Source organism: Narcine bancroftii, chromosome 4, assembly GCF_036971445.1.
Source record: "Narcine bancroftii isolate sNarBan1 chromosome 4, sNarBan1.hap1, whole genome shotgun sequence".
NCBI lineage: Eukaryota > Metazoa > Chordata > Chondrichthyes > Torpediniformes > Narcinidae > Narcine > Narcine bancroftii.
This window is the reverse complement of record NC_091472.1, coordinates 309,502,103-309,519,772: the sequence shown is the minus strand read 5'-3', so window position 1 is coordinate 309,519,772 and position 17,670 is coordinate 309,502,103. Positions and strand designations below refer to the sequence as shown.

The following is a 17,670-nucleotide window of genomic DNA, read 5'->3' as shown; positions in this document are numbered from 1 at the left end:
CCTTGTTTTCTTTTCACCTGATGTTACACAAATAGCTTTTATGATTTTTGTTTTATATATATAGTCACTAGGAGAGAAATAAGGAAGAAACCAAAACTTGACTGCTTCACAGGAAAGGGGGCCCATAAACTTTGAGCCAAGTCATAATGAGGCCATACCCAAATGAAAGGTTGAGAATGGCTGCTTTAGGACTCCCACAGCCCTCTGTATCACTTTAGTTCTGCAATCTACAATCATTCAGACAATGTTTGTTTACTTTCCTCCGCAGCCTCCTTACTTCCTCTTTGCCATGTACTTTCCTATCCCTGTGTTAACAACAAGTGTTCCCATGATCAGTGCCGACTACTGCTCAGCTAGTCCCAATAGCCAGCTCCCATTCCATAACCCTCCTGACCTCTCCCATCCATGTATCTATCCAATTTATTCTTCAAACTCAAGATCGAGTCCGCACCCACCACATCAGGTGGCAGCTCGTTCCACACTCCTCTCTGCGTGAAGATGTTCCCCCTAATTTTCCCCTAAATCTTTCCCCTTTCACCCTAAAGCCACATCCTCTTATATTTATCTCTTCTAATCTGTGAAAAGAGCTTATTCATATTTATTCTGTCTATACCCTTCATAATTTTGTAAACCTCATTCAAATCTCCCCTCATTCCTCTTTATTCCAAGAAATAAAGTCCTAACCTGTTCAATCTTTCCCTGTAACTCATCTCTTGAAGACCCAGCAATATTCTAGGAAATCTTCCCTGCACTCTTTCAATCTTATTGATATCCTTCCTGTAGTTAGGTGACCCGAACTGTGCACAATATTCCAAATTTGGCCTCACCAATATAACTTCAACATAACGTACCAACTCAGTACTTTGATTTATAAAGGCTAAGATGCCAAACACTTTCTTTACAACCCTGTCTACCTGCAACACTACCTTCAGGAAACAATAGACCTATATTCCCCAGGTCTCTTTGCTCCTCCGCACTCCTCAGTGCCGGACCATTTACGGGCTACATCCTTCCTTGATTTGCTCTTCCAAAATGTAATATCTCAAACTTGTCTGCATTAAACTCCATCATTTGATTCAACTGATGCAAGGAAGAGCTGAGGTTCCAACACTGATCCCTGTGGCACTCCACCCATGGCAGTTTGCCAAATCAAGAAAAGGCCTACATATGGCAATCTTAGTTTCCTGCTACCCTGCCAATCTCTAGCCATGCCAATATTTTATTTTCTGCAGTTAGCTAACTCTGCTCAAAAGCTTTCCTGCAAATAACGTCTAATTTTCAAAATTGTTTTGCTGTCTATTTAACACTTGGGAGCATCCTGAAGGTAGCATGAATAGTATTCTAAAAATACTGGTCTTATTTGTCTGTCGAAGCTATTAAAGATACAATCTCTGATTGTCAAAAACAGAATTCATGATTGGTTTTCTTTATTTTCGTCGTTTAGAATTACCTTCATCCTGATTCTCAAATTTCCTTCTCATTTCCAAATGGATGACCTCCTGAACAACGTCCAGTATTTAAGTGAAAGTACATTGTTAAATCTGAGTGTAGATAAGCAATAGTGACATGCTTTGCAAACATAGAAAGCACTACAGCTTGTTATTGGCTGCTCTGTTAATGCTGTTCACCCTTCATAGTCCTTGCTAAATAAGTGCTTCAACATAGCGTAGAGCGGAAGCACAGTGCTGCTCCACAGGGTCATACTGCCTGGTCCTAATTCAGATCTTTAAATGGCCTACTACAGGTTTTCTTGAAGTCCTGCATCCATGGGGTCTATGCCCAAGATGGCGTCGCCTGTGCTGGACAGTATACAAAGAGGGTTTGCAGACTCCTGGAGAACAACAGTTAGGTGCAGCGCACCAGAGACAGAAAGTGGAGTGGGGGGAGGGGTGGTGTGGGAGAGCAGTGAGAGACTCAGCGGCTGAAGGACCCACGCAGGCTGTGGGCTGTTGGCAACATGCAGACTCACGTTGACTGGCTGGTGGGAATCAAGCATTTGAACCAGGATTCGAGAGGAGCTGAGGGCAAGAAGGGCCTCAGGTGGTGACGGCTTCCTGACCATATTGGAGGTTTGAAGACTGTGCCAGCTGCAGAGGTTACAGGAGTGCTGGAGGCAAATCCACCAACACTCAGTGTCACTGAAGGGACCCTCCTGCTTCTCTTTGTCCTATTGTTAGGGGCACTGGTCATGCTCATGGTGATTCTTTTATGTTTTTTTCTACATAGGCTTTGCGGGATTTGACCGTTAGGAAGAGTCTCGTGACACCCAGCAGTGAACGACCAAAATTAATTTCTGTCCACGAGTTTAGAGAGCATACCAGCAGTGCCTCATCGCCACATCATATTCATTAGCTCCTTGGTCACGGAATGCCTGCAGTTCAGTTTAGACTGCAGGCATTCCGGGAAAATGACTAGAGGTCTTGGAGGCAAAATGTCGGAATGGGAATGGCACCTTCAATCCCGTTCCGAGCTTTTTACACAGAATGCGTTCGGGGGAAAATGGGAATCATTTCCTGGAATGCAGTGACTGTGTTTGAAAAAAAACATTTGTTTGCCATAAGGCAAACAAACGTTGAAGTAAATCATGTACATTACATTATAATGCATCATTACATGGCAATAAAAGGAACCTTTGCGCCTTTGAAATCCCTTTCATCGGGCATTCAGATATCTAAAAGATACGGTTCTGTAGTTGCATTACCCAATCATAAAGACCATGGTAGAATATTTTTTAAGGTCTACTTTAGTTCAGTTGTTAGCCTTTTGCCAGGCATTAATAGCTTGGACATTCATATGGCCACTTCCCAGATTTAATAGCACGAAAGATGGTGCTCTGCGCTATCTGTTACCTCTCAAGAAGTTGAAAACTGGGGCCGCACCTTCTCTGTTGGCTGAGTGTGAAAGATCCCAAGAAACCATGTTAAATGGGAGATGAAATAAACGAAGTGGGTTTTGATGATTCTTTATTCATTAACTAACATGATAAAACAAATTGGTTATCAGAAAGCAGTTTTTTGTGCAAGCTTGCTGGGTGCAAGTTGGCCTGCTGCTTATCAGCAATTACACCTCAGAAAAGCACAGCATTAGCTGTTAACCACTTTTGAGACCCGCTGCAGCTGGGAAAGTCTTTCTTTCGAAATTCTGCCTGGGAAGCAAGTGAAATTCCACTTTGAGCCAACCTTTATAAACTATGGCAGAGATGCAAGAGCGTGCAGATGCTGAAACATGGAGCGATAAAGAAGCTGGAAGAGAATCTTCATGGGTCAGGATCATGGCCCAAATCACCTACCATCCCATTGCCTGCCCAGATGTTGCCTTATCTGTTGAGCTCCTCTCGTAGCACATCTGAATTAATCTGGGGTGATCAGGTTCTGGTCATATAAATGGCGATAAATTAAATTTAATGACAGCAAAACTAAAATCTTCAATATAAAAATCAAAGGGAGAGTTGGGAGGTGTTTTTTTTTAATATATATCTAAAATCCAACAGGATACTCATCCTGGAATGTATCAAAGTATGATCTACAACACCCTTTCAAGAAGAAATTGGATGAAGAAAAAGTATTAGGTTAGCACAAAACTCACTCCAATAGGCTTAGTTGAAGTGAATCACATCTATGGTCTGGGTTATTTAAATCCGGTGGAAATAATTTGTCTACTTTTTTTCCTATTGCCCAAAAGTACAACATTTAGATTTAGTAAACCTTGGGCATCATTTGTTCAAAACAAGTAAAGGATCCAGTCTGGTCCAAATGTCTCATTAGCTCACTTTGCACTGATTAAATATCAAGCATCAAGACAGCTTGAACAGATGTTCTGTTTTCCTGGTGATGCCAGGGTTTGTCCTAACTCTGCCACTACAACAGTGAAAGACAAATGCTGCGCAATTTAACTGTCAGTTTCAATTTGAGGTTAGCCAAGGAAAATATCCCAAATGCAATAGGCTTTCAAAATCAAATAAAGGGAGATTTCTCACTGTTCCTATATGATCGTACTAGACCAGGGAAAACTTTGCTGGTTAAAAGAATGGGAGGCATGCCCAGCCTTTGCTCCAATATGTCACCTCGGAAGCGAAGTGAGGCAAAGGCCAGGGGTTGATGGGAGAATAGAAAGAGAATCTCTATGTAGGAAGGGCTGTGAAATAGCAGTTCAGCAATCGCTTCACCAGAGCCTCTCCAGGGAGGGTAATGGGGATTATGGGTTGGGTCAAGAAGGCAGAATTCCCTTCGGGAAGAAAGATGAGAAATATTCACTAATCATGGACTGTTGAAAATTGCAGGACTATCCCAGCATGTTAGTGTATAAATACTATTCCAACCCCTTCTATTTGTTCTTTCATTATGGTAACTGAGAATAGTTATGAACCACCTTTCTTTTGTATTTAATGCATATTTTTAATTGTACGTATATTATTGTAGTTTTTTTTTTCCCTGAAATACCTACCAGTCACAGCAAGGATTTCAGTACATATGAATATTTTACAATGTATATGACCATAAAATCATTATTATTACCAAAGGTGACTGCCTTGACCATAATGTACATGGGGCAAGAGATAAAATAGGAACATGGAACGGCGCAAAATCAAGAAAGTAAATAAGGTTAAAGTATAAATAGGAAGGGAATGGATCCCTTAAGGGGTGAATGAGGTCCCTTTTACAAGTTGTTCAAATGTCACTGAAGTTTATTCTAAGAGTGTAATTATTTTGTTTCAACAAACTTCACCATAACATCTTATTCTTTTGTGCATTTGAAGCCCATGTTCGATTAAGTTAATCTGCACGCCCCCATTCTGGACCTTGTCGTTGCCTCAACTTAATTGGAAATATTGAGCTAGTTTGCTTCAGGTGATGCCATTTCCAATTAAGTACTTACTGAGCCCATCAAACATGACACTTTGGCCCACATCAGAGCACTCTCATCAACCCCATGGCCCAAACCATTCCCTATTCCAGTGGTTCTCAACCTTTTTCTTTCCACTCACATCCCACTTGAAGTAATCCCTATGCCATTAGTGCTCTGTGATGAGTAAGGGACTGCTTCAGGTGGGATATGAGTGGGAAGGTTGAGAATCACTGCATGATTCTCTCTCGCATGTCCATGAATACATCTGACATTCCTGTCATCCACCCACGTAGAGCTCGTCGAAAGAATCAAAGACTTGTTGATCCAAACCAAGGCTTTTATTAGCAAAAGACAGGAGCTCTTCACAGGTGGCCGACCAGTCCGGAATGATCTGACCTGGCTAGGGACACAACCCTTTAAGGCCCAGACAGTAGGCGTGGCTTAGCTCTCAGCCAATCGCTGTAAGCACAGTCTAGATACAGTAACTATATACACTATGTACATTGGTGATAGATCTGTCCTATCACAACCCACAATCAGAATAATAACCAATAAAGTATGTTCAGTGTTGCCAAGAACAGAACAGGTAGTCTGCCTAGTTTACACTAACCCCGTTCTACAGCAGCTCTGGAGGGGAGGGCATTGAAGCTGGTAAGTGATAGGTGGAACAGGGATGGGGAGGAGCAGTGGTGCAGTGCTGCAGGAGCTCACAGGAGCACTGCTACGGCATCTCAGGGGCTGCTCAAGGCATCTCATGGGCTGCTCAAGGCATCTCAGGGGCAACTCCGCACCAGAGGGGGATGCTCTGGACACCTCAGGGGGAATCTCCGGGCACCTCAGGGGCATCTCCAGGCACCTCAGGGGGCTGCTCTGGGCACCTCAGGGGCAACTCCGGCACCAGAGGGAGCTGCTCTGGACACCTCAGGGGGCTGCTCTGGGCACCTCAGGGGCAACTCCGGCACCAGAGGGGGCTGCTCTGGACACCTCAGGGGGCATCTCCAGGCACCTCAGGGGGCTGCTCTGGACACCTCAGAGGCAGCTCCAGGCACCTCTTTGTCACCATTGTTTGGTGAGCTCCTGCACCTAAAATATTAGGACTGCACCACTGGGGAGGAGATGAGTATGTGGGGTGAGGGGGATAGAAAAAGTGAAAACTGAATGGACAGGTTGATGGTGTGGAGGATGAAAATGCCAATGGATGTGGGGTCCCTCAAATTGGAAAATTCCCTGTTCATACCATGGTGCTTCTTGGAGCTGGAGTGGATTCAGATGCTGTTCTTCCAATATTTGTTTAGCCTCACAACACCAGTGCAGAAGGCAGAGGGCAGACAAGTTGGTGTGGGGATAAGAAAGAAAGTCAAAATGACGTGCAACCAGAAGCCCAAGATGGTCATTGGAAAGAGTGCAGGGGCTCTGCTAAACAGTCACCCTGTCTGCATTTCCGGAGTACAGACAGGAATCTGGCTATATGGAGGTGCAGGTGAACCCCTGTCTTATATGGAATGGTTGCTTGGGTCCCTAAATGGTGGTGAAGGAACAGATGTACACCTCCTACATTGCAGGAGTGTGGGGAGTGATGGGCAGTGAGAGATGAGAGGATCTGAAAGTCAAGAAGAAAGAGGTTCTTGTAGAAAGTTGTAGGTCGTGGTGGGAAACAAGGACCAGTGGAGGAGTAGAGTGGAGAATGTGACTAATGATGACATCGCACTGGTGGAGAAAAGTGAAAGATGCGGAGATGGGTGTTGTGAAGTGCAAGGAAACGCTGTACTGCTGCTGTGTCCAGGGAAGGGGGAGAACAGGTGTGCTGGATATGGAGAAAATGCAGGTGAGGGCTCCATCGACTGGAGCAGAGGGGAAGGCATGGCTCCAGAAGATGGAAGATATTTCAGAAATCCTAGAGCGGAGGTTGCATCTTAAGAATAGTTGAAGTGGAGACAGGGGCCAATGAAGCTTTCTCTCTTTCATGTTACTCAAAACCAGCGATCCTCCCTTAGTCTGACACAGGATCTCGTTATGAAACGTCGGCCCACACCTTTAGTCTGCGCAGTGTGACAGAGTATATAGATATGTTTTTGGGAGATAAATTGAGGCAGGGTTTTTTAGTGTAGGTCACATACAAACACTTTAAACAGATCTTATTTAAAATACTGGAGCTCTGCTAATGCTAGACACATCGGGGTATCAGAGCCTTTGCAAGAGCTTTGGAGAGTTCCCAAGGGACTTCACTAATGGACTGTTGTTTACATAAAGGCAACAGATGAAAGAACTTGTTGGAGCCGCAGACAGACAGGAGGGGAACTTGCTGTTCTAATAGGGTCATGTGGTTTTGCAGGCAGAGAGAGTCAAACAGGCTTTGTTTGTGTGTGTGTGTGTGTGTGTGTGTGTGTGTGTGTGTGAGAGAGAGAGAGAGAGAGAGAAATCACTTCTACAGTTCTACAGTCAGCAACAATATCTGGGGCTAGAACAGGACAAGCTGGCAAGCTTGTGGAACACCTCATTTGGAAATGGATTATGAGTTCTTAGTTCAGCCTGGTCAAAGCCCTTGTGGTTCATGGAAGAGGAGAGGGCTGGCTGTTTAATGCTTCATTTGAAATAAGGGAAACCAAAAGGAAAACTGTGGTGACTTGAAAGAAAGAGGTTATCATCTGGAAAACCCTGAGGAGATAGGTTTCTTCAGCAAGACACTAAAGTGGCTGGATGTCCAGCATGCAACAAATCTCTCTCTGAAAACCAACAAGAATCTTCCTGAGCGGTAACCATTTACCTTTCAAGCACCAAAGCCTGGTGAACTTTTCAATATTAAATTCTGTGCACAGTATAAGAATTGCCTGCAACCAGTGAACTTGGAGGAATGAGAAGTGAGATTGGACTGTGAATTAAAGAACATTTCTGAACTTACACACACATTGCCTACATGGGCGCTTAGATTTAGAAGGGGGTTAAGTTAGGTTAGTTAAGTCAATAGTGATGTTAAAAATTGATTCTGTCTTCATGTTTAAAGATAATTAAAAGCAACTTTTGTTTAAGTAACCATTTGTCTTGGTGCTGGGTTTTGGGGTCCTCTAGTCTCATAACAACACCCACTGATCGAGATCTTCGAGAGTTCTGCTCTTTGGTTCCACATCTGAACAATTGCATCCTCTTTTTGACTCCTAAACCCTCCTCACACTATCATTCACCCACTCATCTTCATGTGGTGGTGGTGGGGGTGAGGTGTATTTACAATGGCCTACTAACCCACTGGACGTGAGGTAGCCAGAGCACCCAGGAAGTGCAAGTTCCACGAGGCCAGCGCCCGAAATCTGGATGGATCCCAGAGCAGAGAGGCAGTGGCTCCACCTGCTGCACCCTTCTGCAGCCCCAAGCCCTGATCACCTGCATATCTCCCACAAGCAGGAAGGAAACAAAGCACAAGGCACACCAACTTGCAAACTGAACACAGACAGCGCCCGAGATCACGGCACTAACCATAGCATCAGCCTCGATGGAAAATGCCATTGGCTGCACAACACTAATGGTTTCAACATTTAAAGGATCGGGTATCATCCAGTGAAATATACACACCCCATTAGCCTTAGTGAATATTTTTAAAAATAAAATACATGGGTGTCATTGTCAATCCATTTAATTTTTTTCTGCTGTGATAGATTTTTCCAAAGTGAAAATTGCCTATCAACACTAATGTTTGTTGGTTGACTAATAGGAAATTATTACTCAAAATACAGAATGGGGATCAGAAACCTGGTTGAGTGGTATCTGAACAATAATCTGGTCTCAACATCACCAGGACAGGGGATTTTAGGACCGCACACCTGTCCTCGTTGATGGGATGGAGTTGGAGAGGGGTAAAATTTTCAAGTTCCTGGGAGCTCACATATCAAAAGACCACTCCTGAAGCCAGTACATCAAGGCAACCATGAAAAAGGTGCACTAATGCATTTACTTTTTTATGAAGTCTGAGGACATTTCAGAATCAGAATTTATTGTCATGAGCAATATGTCACCAAATGCTCTATCAACCTTATCCAGGTGTACCAAGGAAAGTATTCCAACTGTTTACGTCACTGTCAGGTTTGGTAATTCGTGCATCCAGAAACAAAGAAGGCTGTAAGCATTGCCATGTCCAACACAGGCTGTGATCTGCCGCCCACTGCAGACAACGATGTAAGGCGCTGCCTCAAGTCGGCAGCCAACCTTATAAAGGACTCTCATCACCCTGGTCGCAACCACTTCTTGCTGCTACCCTTGAGCAGAAGGCTGAAGGTCTTCTGCCTGAAGACCTGCACTTTTGGGTTCAAGAACAGTTTTTCCCCCACAGGCTATCAGGGTCTTTCATCTCCCTTTGTTCCATTAATCATAAACTACTCCAACCCACAGAAAGGCCTGTCTGCACTATTGTAACATCACTTTTCTTCTTACACAGTGGCAACTGTGAATATTTATAATCTAATGATCGTTTGCATTTATTCTCTTTTTAATTTAGTATATATTATTGTAGTTGATTTTAAGTATCTGTTTGACTGCAGCAAGTCACAATTTCAGTCTATATGAATACGACAACAAACTCATCATTACTGACAGACAAGCATGGAAAATTCCCAGCACCACTCAGATAGAAGTGACACAATGTGCTAATTTCAGGAGTTCTAACTCAGTGGTTCTCAACTTTTCTCTTCCCACTCACATTCCACTTTAAGTAATCCCTATGCCATAGGTGCTCCGTGATGGATTAATAAGGGATTGCTTAAGGTGGGTGGAAAGAAAAAGTTTGAAAACCACTGTTTTAATCGTCCCTCATTGACTCGTTATGTGCACGGTTTCAGAACTCCGAAGGAAATGGGCCAATGACAATTTTTCTCAAGCCAAATATTTCAGTAACAATTGGGTCTAGAGCAGTGATTCTCAACCTTCCCTTCCCACCCACATCCCACCTTAAGCAATCCCTTACTCATCACAGAGCCCGATAGCATTGGGATTACTTAAAGTGGGATGTGAGTGGAAAGAAAATGGTTGAGAACCATAGAGCAACGAATCCAAAGTCTTGCTCTTCCACAGTCCAGTCTCATTGGGAATGCCTATTGCTGTACTACCTCTTGGATGGCCACTTCAAATCCAATAGTAATTCAAGAATTCCTCATTTGACAGCATGCACATGTAGAACTCTCAACTTTATGTGTTTAAGCAGGGAAAAGCCAGAGGTCGTACTCAGCAGCACTTGCTGCAATTCAGCGAGATTAAGCTGAATAGATCTCGTCACATTTGGCTAGATCCTTCAAGAAGTGGCATTGACAGTAAAATTCATCAGAAATAAGAAGGCTTACACGATGCTGTACCCCAGTCATGAAAAGGAAATTCCCCACTCTCCAGCCCTATCTTCGTAACAATGTACGATTAACGTACAGCAGAAATCTACCACAAAATCAGATGGTAGCACTCCTCTGTGATAATTGTCCTTGCAAGTACAAACCTCATCTCCTTCAGTGCATGATTTCTTTTTTTATATAAGTCATACAGCATGGGAACAGGCCATTTTGGCCCACGAGTCCGTGATGCCCAATTTACACCCAATTCACCCACACCCCCAATATGATTTGATTGGTGGGTCCTGGAGAAAACCCGCGCAGACATGGGGAGAACATACAAATTCCTTACAGGCAGCGCGGCATTCGAATCCTGGTCCCGATCGTTGGCGCTGTAAAGGTGCGACACTAACCATTATGCCAACCGTGTGCTTGTCCTTGCAAGTACAAACCTCACCCCCAGTTTGCTTTGTGATTACCAACCAGATAATCTTTTCAATGCTTAGTTTTTGCAAACTAATAAAATGCTCATTATTACACCAACTCTAAGTATACGGAACTAGCCAGAGTTTGGCATTGAATGTTTAAAGTAGTAACAGATTTCTAACAGGTCAGCAAACCTCTCATAATTAGACGGAAACCTGAAGATATCAGTACAAAAAGTCCTGTGCTCCACTGATCATTTGATACAAAGGCATCAATAAATGCTTCACTCGATATGAAAAGATCTTTAGTGAGTTCAAGAAAGCAAACTCTAACCTTTTTATGCGCATGGTGATGGAAACTGATATTGCATTTAACAGCCATCATAATACTGCCCCGTGACTCCTCTAGTGATTTAGTTTATGAGTCATTTCCTGAGAGAGTTGCTTCTCCACTGTGCGTTTCCAGAAGGCTTTAGTTTTCCTCTGAATAAACCTTTATGACGTTCAATCAAAAAATTACTAATACATGTGTTTTCCTCAGCAAACTATCTACACACACACACACACACACACACACACACACACACACACACACACACACACACACACACACACACACACACACACACACACACACACACCCTACTCCCAGAAGGACAGGACGAAGCAAGCAAATAGATTTTCTTTCAATGACATTTGCTAGAATTAATCATATTGGCTTAACAAAAGATCACTCAAGGACAAAAGGTACTTGTACACCATGTCAGCAAAGATGTGAAAGATTTGTCGTTTCCAGTTTGCGAAACCAGATTTTTTTATCATACATGCTGCTTACAATCCACAAGGACAAGAGCACATGTGGGAATCCACAATCCACAATCCACAAGGACAATCCACAAGGACAAGAGTACATGTGGGAATCAGCTGCCTTCTCTTCAAATGCATCCACACATGCCGCTTTCCCAATGAATGAGTTAATTTAGGATAATCCCCAGGTGGGTAAGATACCTCATCTCATTCTGTCAGGTACCTTACATTCATCTTTTTTTTGTAAGTAGGCTTCTCTTTATTCAGATCGGATCAGGGATAACTGGCGAAAAAATACAGCTGGTGTGACCATAGTAGAAGTCTGCTAACAATTGCAGTAAATCGGTTTATGAGCCTACGTGTCTTGTCGATTTCAGGGGCCCTTACTTAAAAAAAAGTTATTTCGCAAAATGTTCAAATCAGTACCACAAATATTTCAGTGCTTTAATGAAAATGACTAACTTATTTCATTTGTGCTTATGCAGAATTATTTAAGAAAAAGACATGAGAATAATTCAATGCACCCCCTCAAAAAAAACCTATAATTTTCTCCAACTAAATGAATTCTGTTACCTGGCGAAGATTCATTAAGAATAACCAGTGATGCTGGAGTAGGTCTTCGCCTTCTTATCTGTGAAAAAGCAACCAAAATGTAACTAATTATCACTCAAACTCTCGAGATTCACCTCGATTTATGAAAAGACGTTTCATTGTTTAATATAATCGAGTGGACGGTAAAATGACAGTGATCTAAAATAAGAATTGTTCCAACATGTGAAGAAACAAATCTTTTATCAAAGCTTCCATTATTCAAATATTCTAATATATATTAGCTCACTGCTTTACCTGTTCTGCTGCCTCAGGATCCAAATGACTTTGAAATAATGGCACTGCAAACTGAATCTTCTTTGGACTGTTTGACTCCATTCTCTAGCACAGGAGACTCTGTCAATCCTGAAAACAGAAATGAGCTAGTGTTGTTATCCACCGTCACACTCCTTAAAGGAACACAATAGCAGCCCGTCTGGAAGACTCCCAGTTAGCAAATGAAAGTCCTCTATGCTGCATCTACTATATTCAGCAATTCCCTCATTTCACATCCAGGGGTATGTCAGCCTTTTGCTCTTGCAATTCTACAGTTCCCTCTGTGCAGACCATCAAAAACAATGAGCTAATTGTACACTAGCCCAACTCTACAGTAGCCAGGCTCATTTAAAATGCAATGCTGGACTTGAATGCCTTTGTGCCCTGGGATTTGAATGCACCAATCCATCGACTATATATTATTAACAGTCTACTCAAATGTGCAATACAAGCTCCCTTTGGACTTTGCTGATGTACTGTTAATTATTGATAAGCAGAACTCAGGAAGCTTTTTTTCTTTTCTCATACTTGACAAAGTGACAATCAGTGCAAATCCACTTCACAGATTGATGAGGGAATTAACTTAAATCCTGCACCGTGCGTTATGCTCTTCAGCTGGGGGGTGGAGGGATAAACCCCCCCCCCCCCGAATCCAAATAATTCTTATCCCCACGAACCCCTCTCCTGGTTTGGCTCAGGTTGAATGTCAGATCCTGCACCTTGCGTTATGCTCTTCAGCTGGGGGGGGGAATAAAAACCCCCAGAATCCAAATAATTCTTACCCCCACGAACCCCTCTCCTGGTTTGGCTCAGGTTGAATGTCAGATCCTGCACCTTGCGTTATGCTCTTCAGCTGGGGGGGGAGGGGAATAAAACCCCCCAGAATCCAAATAATTCTTACCCCCACGAACCCCTCTCCTGGTTTGGCTCAGGTTGAATGTCAGATCCTGCACCTTGCGTTATGCTCTTCAGCTGGGGGGGGGAATAAAAACCCCCAGAATCCAAATAATTCTTACCCCCACGAACCCCTCTCCTGGTTTGGCTCAGGTTGAATGTCAGATCCTGCACCTTGCGTTATGCTCTTCAGCTGGGGGGGGAGGGGAATAAAAACCCCCAGAATCCAAATAATTCTTACCCCCACGAACCCCTCTCCTGGTTTGGCTCAGGTTGAATGTCAGATCCTGCACCTTGCGTTATGCTCTTCAGCTGGGGGGGGGAGGGGAATAAAAACCCCCAGAATCCAAATAATTCTTACCCCCACGAACCCCTCTCCTGGTTTGGCTCAGGTTGAATGTCAGATCCTGCACCTTGCGTTATGCTCTTCAGCTGGGGGGTGGAGGGATAAACCCCCCCCCCCCCGAATCCAAATAATTCTTATCCCCACGAACCCCTCTCCTGGTTTGGCTCAGGTTGAATGTCAGATCCTGCACCTTGCGTTATGCTCTTCAGCTGGGGGGGGGGGGGGAATAAAAACCCCCAGAATCCAAATAATTCTTACCCCCACGAACCCCTCTCCTGGTTTGGCTCAGGTTGAATGTCAGACTGCTCATTCATTCCTGCCATTTGAAGCAAATGGCAGATCTTCACTCATGGGTAAACAGCTCATAAATTCAGATGCCACCCTCCCACAAACTGAGCAGGAATTTGGCATGTCTTACGCAAATACAGCTGGTGACAAGACTAAATCAGTTTATTTTTTTGTTGGAGAGAGTGTAATGAAAAACTGGGGTCCCTTTTGGCAAAATTCAAATTACTTTGTAGAATTCCACACAAAAAAAAATCCAGTTGGTGACTTAACAAATTCCCAGACTTTTAACGAAACTGGTGGTTTGAGCTGGAGAAATCGCCTGACATTTGAATGCCACCAGGCCCACGTGGTGAGTTGGGTCACTTTCCCTGAGATTTGTGGATACATGCCACGTAGGCTGCATCTTCAAAAGTGAAGATTTGATGTAATGTATGCACCTGCTTTAAACAGGAGGAATGAACAAGCAGTTTGACCTTGAATCTGAGCCAAACTCAACCCACAACAATTATACATCCTTTCTTTCAATGTAATGGTAAAAGAGAACATGGGCTTAGTTTCAGTTAATAAAATGGAATACCTGGGTGAGTGCTCCTACCTGTTGTTTGGATGGAGATCAGCATGACCTTGAACACAATGCTTCACTCATTAATCAGTGCAACCATGGGGCACTTTTAAGGATGAGAGCATGTGAAAAAGAAATTAAAAGACTGTAGTCACCCACAGCGGTCCTTACATGTGAAAGGTAAATGGTGCCTGCCAGATGAATTGGAAGAGGTACAAAGGACTGATCAGAAGGTTACCCAATTCCGTCATTGTACAGTTTTGCAGAATTTATTTTTCATAATTTCTACTTTATGCACCTGGAAGGTAGAAACAGTGGGCATTAAGCGTTCTGTGGCACAGAGTTTGACAAGTGTTCAGATTCGATTCATCCTGGGGAACCAGGAGACCATCAAGACCCAGAGGAAGAAGGAGGAGGGAAAAAAAACAAGGAGAACCATCAAATATCAGGGCTGTTGGTGCTACCAGAGCTTTAAAAGAGCAACTCATCACGGAAGGGTTTGTGGACCATCACTGTCGCTGACACGAGCCCCATCTCACTACAACCATCATCTGGCATTTCCTATCGCCGCCTTCACCACCCCGACTTGCTTGCTTTCCTTCAGCTCAAAGTGTGGGTTCGCACTCCCTTCTCTGCAAAATGCGCAGCAATGCCAAATCTAGGGATCAGTTATCAAACCATTCAGTTACATTGATGTCCAACTACTAAACCCCCCCCCCCTACTCTGAACATTCTCAGATCCTGCTCCACATGTTCAGTTGTTATCCCATTGATCCTGAAGTGACCCTGCATTTTCAGCTTGAAGAGTAGAAGATCATTCTCCTCCAGCAGATCTTCATCACTCCAGAATCTCTGGATGAGCCCGCCAAAGTGAACATTCGCCCAGAAAGCCCAAGGTGACAGTGATCTGATCCACAACAGTCAGTGAGAGTGGTTCAGTGAGACCAACCAGTGCTGGCCTTTTGCTTTATAACTGTTGTCTAGAATAGTCGCCATGCTCTGTACAAAGCCACAAAACAATTTGTAGCTGACCTCTCCATAACCTGCAGCTCTGTATGCAAACTCAATGGTTGCACAAGTCGTCAACCTGGCAGTCATTTCACAATTTAATAGTTTTTCCAATGGTGTCACTGGCTGGTATACCCCTACCCTTTCAGTGTCTCTGCAAGTGTCCAATTTCCAAACCAATGCTCCTGCCAACCTCCATGACTGTTGCAGCCAAACTATAGTATGGGCATAATGAGATGCATGACCAACTCACAACAAACCTGCAACACAAACTCCACATTCAGCCTGCAAGGTAAATGATGTGGGCCCTGCCCAACTAAGCTAGTTAGGGTTAAATGCTCTGGTGGCTGCATCCAGAATAAAAGGGTCTAATCTTTCAGAAAAAAATAGGCCTTTCAGAAAAAAAATAATTGTCATAAAAAGAGAAGTGGGAATTTGGACGTTCCCCTAAAAGGCTGCCATCATGTGGCAGGATACAAAATAAAATGGTTTTGGTTGAAGAGGGAATAAAAGACAACTAACTAGAGCTGAGATTGGCTAATTTAATTTCAGGATTAAACAAGGAGCTGATTCTCGTTTTTGATCCTCTATTTGGAATGGAAATGTGGGAGGGTTCTTCCTATATGGCACTCTCTCAGCGTATCAGGATTGACAGATCAATATCAACCAACCTCATTAGTCCTGGAAATGCTTATAAAATTGGAGCAGCACGGTACACCTCTTTGCTGAGGTAATGAAGGAAAGCAAGAGTTTTTAAATATATGATGGGCTGGAATGCTGAATGGTGGCTTCGATCCTTCAATCTGAGCAGGCCTCAATGCCCTAATGTTATGGGCCCAGAGGATCCCAGAACCCAGCAGCAATAGAAATTCACCAAGACAAATGGGTACTAAAACAAAGGTTACTTTTAATTTCCTGTAAACATAAAAACAGGATCAAACTTTAACTTATTACTGTTAACTTAACCTCCTCCTAATTCTAAGTGCACGTGTATATACTCAGGAAAGTTCTTTGACTCACAGACCAATCTCACTTCTCACTCCTCCAAGTTCACCGATATTAGACAATTCTTAAACTGTGCACAGAATTTAACATTTATGAATTTTCACCAAGTTCTGGTGCTTAAAGGTAATTGATTACTGCTCAGGAAGGTTCTCTTTGGTTTCAAAGAGAGATTTGTTGCTCGTTGGACACACACAAACTGAGTTACTTCCATCAGTCACTTCAGTGTCTTGCTGAAGAAACTTGCCCCATCAGGGTTTTCCAAATGATAACCTCTTCTTCCAGGTCACCATAGAGTTCCTCTTGTTTCCCTTATTTCAGGTGAAACTCTCTAGCCAGCCATTTCCTCTTGTAAGGACCACAAGAGTTTTCACCAGGCTGAACTCAGAACTCAGAACTCGTCTTCAAAACAAGGTTTTCAACAGGCTTCCAAAAGCCACTGCAGAAGTCATCTCTCTCTCTCTCATCAGCTTCTGAGCATCTAATCTCATAATGATGTGTCAGTTCAACTGACTTAAAAATGTTTTGCCACCGATTTTCATTTGTACTCAGCATCTGAGGCTTTTGTGTCAGTATCTGACAATAGTCGGCCAGCAGTGATGGATTCCAGTTGCCCTGATATGGCTTTTCCATGGTGGCAACATCCTGGTGAAACCTTTCACCATGTTCATCTCTGACTGCACCAAGACCAGCCGGGAAGAAGTCCAAGTGCAAATGCGGAAAATGAATTTCAATAACACGTGGCTCGTGCTTGAAGTAGACTTGTAATATGTTAGGAAATCACAAAAATCAATTCTATCTAAAAGATGGTACATGATAGGAATTGTTCAGGTGATTTTTGTGATCAGCAGCCCAAAATCCATAAAAATACATCCAAAAGTGTTCAGGAAGCAAAATCTTCGTTATCCACTGTACTGTATTCGGTCAGAACTAGATTTATTAATGCACTCCACAGGTACTCAGGTCATGTAGTTTTATGGTGAAATTGCCCCTGTTTCCCACTAGTTCTCTCTTCAGAGTACCTCATTTGCCACAATCTTGCAAGGATAAATATCTACCTAAATACATTCTGCATTCACTGTATTTAAAGAGACAAATGCTGCTTGACAAATTCTTTTTAAAAAAATATCAGAGGTGTCAATGTAAAGCCAAGTTATGATTGAGCAAAGAAGTCGTTCATTCAATTTACAATTAAAATGTGTAGCATAATAATTAACAAATTTCACATACAGTGCATGTTATGCACCACAGATTTGCCCACGGTTACTCTGAGTTCAAGTTCAAAGATCAAAATAAAGAAAGAAACAATCACTCGGATATTTTGCGTTA

The 17,670-nt window shown here is 43.1% G+C and overlaps 1 protein-coding gene across 3 annotated transcripts in view; it reads right to left on the bottom strand.

Moving 5' to 3' along the window:
• ppp1r1c (protein phosphatase 1, regulatory (inhibitor) subunit 1C) overlaps positions 1 to 12,659 on the bottom strand; it is a 117,750-nt gene extending 105,091 nt beyond the window's left edge. Inside the window, exons 1-2 of one of the 3 annotated variants that reach the window (XM_069935880.1) lie at positions 12,224 to 12,659; positions 11,951 to 12,008 (exon numbers count right to left, since the gene is read on the bottom strand). In XM_069935880.1, coding sequence (XP_069791981.1) covers positions 11,951 to 12,008; positions 12,224 to 12,304 — 139 coding nt within the window. In that variant the 5' untranslated portion in view covers positions 12,305 to 12,659. The remainder of the gene's footprint in view (positions 1 to 11,950; positions 12,009 to 12,223) is intronic. The other 2 variants (XM_069935878.1, XM_069935879.1) reach the window with 2 other exon arrangements.
• Positions 12,660 to 17,670: the final 5,011 nt, after the last annotated feature.